The 4,786-nt window shown below is 49.0% G+C and overlaps 1 protein-coding gene across 1 annotated transcript in view; it reads right to left on the bottom strand.

The window, feature by feature from the left end:
* Positions 1 to 8: 8 nt before the first annotated feature.
* Positions 9 to 4,786, bottom strand: part of MYO1C (myosin IC) — a 25,130-nt gene continuing 20,352 nt past the window's right edge. The window contains exons 25-32 of the mRNA XM_057381540.1: positions 3,995 to 4,078; positions 2,463 to 2,556; positions 2,300 to 2,355; positions 1,756 to 1,891; positions 1,176 to 1,246; positions 843 to 940; positions 561 to 660; positions 9 to 97 (exon numbers count right to left, since the gene is read on the bottom strand). Of these exons, the coding sequence (XP_057237523.1) occupies positions 71 to 97; positions 561 to 660; positions 843 to 940; positions 1,176 to 1,246; positions 1,756 to 1,891; positions 2,300 to 2,355; positions 2,463 to 2,556; positions 3,995 to 4,078 (666 nt within the window). The 3' untranslated portion in view covers positions 9 to 70. The remainder of the gene's footprint in view (positions 98 to 560; positions 661 to 842; positions 941 to 1,175; positions 1,247 to 1,755; positions 1,892 to 2,299; positions 2,356 to 2,462; positions 2,557 to 3,994; positions 4,079 to 4,786) is intronic.

The raw sequence follows: 4,786 nt of genomic DNA, 5'->3' as shown, positions 1-4,786 counted from the left end.
GTTGGTTTGCTGGGAACAATGTTCAGCCAATTCTGTGGAGGGACAGGTCCTGGAGCAGGGATGCTTTTCATCATCGGGAATTCAACCGAGGAGCAACCTGCAGGAGAAGGACAGGTTTGAAATGTGTTCCAAATGCTGCAAAAGTTTCATTTCTGACCATTTTGAAGCCTGGGAGCTCTTAGCGCTGCTGAAAGGGGAGTCAGCACAGTCTCAATCTGTTCTGGATTTATTTTTTAATAACSTGGAATCTGACAGTGCATAAATCAKCAGTGGGGGTGATCTGACTGCCACATCACAACAAACAAGCTCCAAAGTATTTCAAATTTGTGTCGCTGTGGAGTAAATGAATATTGGGAAGAAATAAAGAGTAAGTGCTGGGCCAGTCCCTTGCTGAACCTGAGTGAGCTTGGCCAAAAGCTCCATGCCCAGTTCCAACTGGGGGAAAGGCTGGGATAGCAGGGCACTGCCATTGGCAGGAACATCCCATGGCACGTGTCCCATGTGTCCGTGGCAGAATCCTGGTTTGGATCCAGGGTAAGTGATCCTCAGCCCACACTCACCACTGTTAGATGCCCGTTCTTGGCTTTGGCTATGAGCAGTTCTGACCCCGAGATGAAGTCGATGATCCCTTCTTTGCCTTGTCCCACTGTGAATTTTATGCTGTGAAGAGCAAAAGGTGAGAACAGCTCTGGTAAGTGTGGGGGGCTCTCAGGAGCTCGGTTTTACACAGAGCTTTGGCTCCATGCTCACTGCAGTGGATCTGCTCTGGAGGTGGATTGGGTGAGGTACAGGAATATTTCCCTTTAATGCTGATGAAGCCAAGGCAGGGCCCTGTTACTCACCTGCCCTGGTTGATGTTGATGTTGTTGATTTTGTTGGCCAGAATGGCTGCTTTTGTCAGTGTCTCGATCACRTGGTCACTCTGCAGGACGACATCTCCCTGGGAGGAGAGTCCAAGCTTTAGGGTCAGGGCTTTAGGGGCAGTGCACCAAAACTGCCCTGCTGTAAGGGACAGGGACGGCACCAGAGGGGGTGAACAAGCACTGCTGAACGCGGCTGTGAGAGCACAGGGAAAGAGCAGTGCACAAAGTCCCATCCCTGTCATCTCGTGTGCTCCCTGTGCCTTTCACCCTTTCTCAGAGGGGGCTGGAGGAGGGAGGGATGAGCCCCGGTACCTTCTGTTTGTTGTCCACGCAGTGCACATGCAGCACAAACAAGTTGTCGCTCAGGCTGCTGACGGAGATGCCTGGGGGAAAGATGGGAGCGTCACCAGCGCTGCCAGGACCTTGGGAGTGCTGCGCAGCTCTGCCAGGAATGCAGCAACTGTTCCCACACAGCACAGCTGCAAGGGGACTGAGGCCACACTCTGCACACTGCAGCAGCTCCGCCGTTTTCCCTCTCTGGCCACATTCCCCCTTCCAAAGAATCTGCTCCCTGTGGGATATTCCAGGGCCAAAAGCTGCAGCAGTGCCCCAGGCAGCTGCTGGGCAGGAATGGTGTAACTCCCCCGGGGTAGGGCCCTGCAATTGGGAAATCACTGAGGGGAGGGTCGAGAGAGATTAACTGAATCTTTTTGGTGGCATTTTATGGAGCTTAATATTAGAAAAACTCAATTACAGGATATTAAAGTGCTTGCCAGAAGCAGCTTTCTGTCCTTGCCCAGAACAAAGATAAATGGGAGGGTGTGGTGGGACATTTAAAGGGTAGCCAAGGGTAGCCTGGGCAGTGCCCAGCCCATCCCTGAGCCGTTCCCACCTGTCAGGTTGGAGTAGTCGATGCGCTGTTTGATCTTGGACTCCTCCACCACGATGGCCGAGCTCTGGGTGAGCAGCAGCTGCCGCGCCCTCGCCTTGTAGCCCTTCCTGTCGTACTTGACCACGGGCACTGCGTACTGAAACACGAGTGAGCAGGGCCAGTCCCACCTGGGGCACTGCCCAGGGCTTGGCAAACTGGGAATGCAGGGAATTCTCTGTGCCAGAGCTCCCTCACTGACCCAGAGCAGCTCTGGGCACGCTGTGGTGGCTGCACTCACTGCCTGGGGCTCACCAAACCCAGGTTTGGTGTCACTCTGGAGGTTCCCCTTTCTTCTGCAGCAGAAACCCATTCAATTCTTAACTGACATCATTAAACTGCCCAAATCTCCTCTTTCCAATCCATCAGCTCTTCCCACACTGTCCTCTAAAGTATTACAAACTCAATACAATGTAAAATTCTTCTTGTGCTTTTTTCAGAAATCTAATCTGCCCCTCTGCTGAGTAACCCTGGGAGCTTGGCAAAAATATTGGGACATCTCTCTCACCTTGAGTGCTTCATTCTCTAACGCCTGGAGGACTTTAGTATTTATTTCTTCTCTACCTGTATTAAAACCAAAGAGGTGGGGGGTTAGAGAGAGATTTTCAGCAAGCAAAAAGAAGATTAATCCCCCTCCCTTCCTCTTGTTAAACTTGGCAACCCCCACTCACCCAATCGAGTGTTGATGAAGAGCCTGGGAACACTCTGAGGATAATTGTCTTTTTTACCCTTGAAGATCTCACTGGCAATTACTTTTTGTTCCAACTGCAAGGACAAAAGAAGCATTCTTGTTTAGTACAAAATTTCTCATTAAAAAGATACGTTTGTGTTAAAGGAGATGTTCTCTTTGTGGTTTTGTTAGCAGTCATCATTTAGTTCTGACCTGAATCATGCCAGTCACAAAATCACACTAAATATTCCATATATCCCTTACGTTTTAAACAGCAAAAAAGGCAGAAAACCTTTCTCCTTTCTCTTCCATAAGTTTGTTGAGAGATTATATTTCCTTTTTGAATTTATTCGGACATGGCACCTGCTGTCTGTATTTTCAGAATGTCCACGTTTAAAGCCTCAGAATTCTCCCACTCCAGTTTCTTTTGAACTCTTCCCCCTTAAGCTGAACTTGGGTCCATCCTATACCCCTTAGGGCCTTTTTCATGTTTCAGATTTATTTTGTCAGGGTAATTAATTGAAGCACTAACAGAAAGTCATCAGTGCTGTGTGACACCTTCTCTGAGTTCACCATTCCTCACCTTATCCTGGCAAACAGCACAATTCCCTAAGGCCTTGGGAGATCCTGTTTGGATGAGGAGTCACCCTAAACCTCCAAGTCCCCCTGAGGTGGCAGAGTTCCAGACACTGTCAGTGACTGAGCTCTGGGATCCTTTGCTCCAAGAACAAAACAGGGAATGGGAAAATGGGAAATGCCACTGCTTTATTTGGGGCTACAGGACAAGGCACCTGAGATGATTGGCAGGTAAAAATGGGGATAAGAGGCTCATTATCAGTGAGTTTGGTTTGCTGGGGGAAAGCAGCTGCTGAGCTGAGTTAATCCCATGGCCTTAATCACAGGCTCAGCCCCAGCCTTTCATTCCAGGTGTTGGTGCACTGCAGAAGGTGAGAGATTGTGCAATGAAAAACCAACCAACATTTCCTATTACGTCTCTTTACTGCCCCTTTTTAAATTTTCAAATACAAAAATTCCCTCCCCCTACCTTTCCATGAGATGAATCAAATCTCAGTGTCATTTTTATTCTTTTTAGCTGCAGTAGAGCAGCTGAAACTGTTGCTGTAACTCCTCTGTTTGGAAAATGACTGGGTTTGTGTCTGTGGGATTCTTACCCTCTACTTTACATGGTACAGGCAGAATAATGCAGCCTCTGATATTTTTAGCTTTCATGGGCAGAATAACGGGGCCTTTCAATAGAGAAATTATGTGGGGGCTTGGCTCCACAGCCTGTTTAAATAGCACCTATTCTAATATGTATAGAATGGGGTCTCTAATGCACATTCCAGTCTGTCAGTGTTTTGTCTGGAACCTAAACCCAAATCAACGATGCTGTTCCTGTGGCAGCCCAGAATGCAGCAATTCACAGCCCTGCAGAGTCCCGGTGCAGGGCATTGTCCCTCTCCTCCAGCTGCTCCTCTCCTGCATTTCCTGCTCTTGGGAATGGCAGGGAAACCCTGCAGAGGTGCCCCGTACCTGCTGCTTCCACTCGGGGCTGATCCTCTTGCAGTAGGTCCAGACCATGTTCTGCATGCAGAGCCTGCGCAGGAGCTGCGACGCCTGCGGGGAATTCCATAGGAGGGGATGGATCAGAACTGGGGACAAACCCACAGGGAAACACCCAACAGGGACAAAAACCCAATAGGGACAAACCCAATAGGGACAAAAACCCAATAGGGACAAACCCACAGGGACAAAAACCCAATAGGGACAAAAACCCAACAATCCAGAACCACTGATAAACCCACAGGGACAAAAACCCAACAGAGAAAAACCCACAGGGACACACCCAACAGGGACAAAAACCCACAGGGACAAAATCTCAACAGGGACAAAAACCCAACAGTCCAGAACCACTGACAAACCCACCGGGACAAAAACCAACAGAGACACATCCAGTGGTCCAGAACCACTGACAAACCCATAGGGATGAAAACCCAACAGGGACAGAAACCCAACAGCCCAGAACCACTGATAAACCCAACAAGGACAAAAAAACCAACAGGGACAAAAACCCAGCAGAGACACATCCAATGGCTCAGAACCACTGACAAACCAGGGACAGAAATCCAACGGGGACAAAAACCCAGTAGGGACAAAAACCCAACAGGGACAAAAATGCAGGAGCTCAGAACCACAGACATGCCCGTAGGGACAAAAAGCCAATCGGGAGAAAAACCCAACAGGGACAAAAATCCAAGAGCTCAGAACCAATGACAAACCAGGGACAAAAACCCAACAGGGACAAAAATCCAAGAGCTCAGAACC

This window comes from Malurus melanocephalus, unplaced genomic scaffold, assembly GCF_030028575.1.
Source record: "Malurus melanocephalus ecotype Western Australia unplaced genomic scaffold, MMel_1.1 scaffold_515, whole genome shotgun sequence".
Classification (NCBI taxonomy): Eukaryota; Metazoa; Chordata; class Aves; order Passeriformes; family Maluridae; genus Malurus; species Malurus melanocephalus.
Note: the sequence above shows the minus strand (reverse complement) of the source record. Positions and strands in the feature narration are given on the sequence as shown.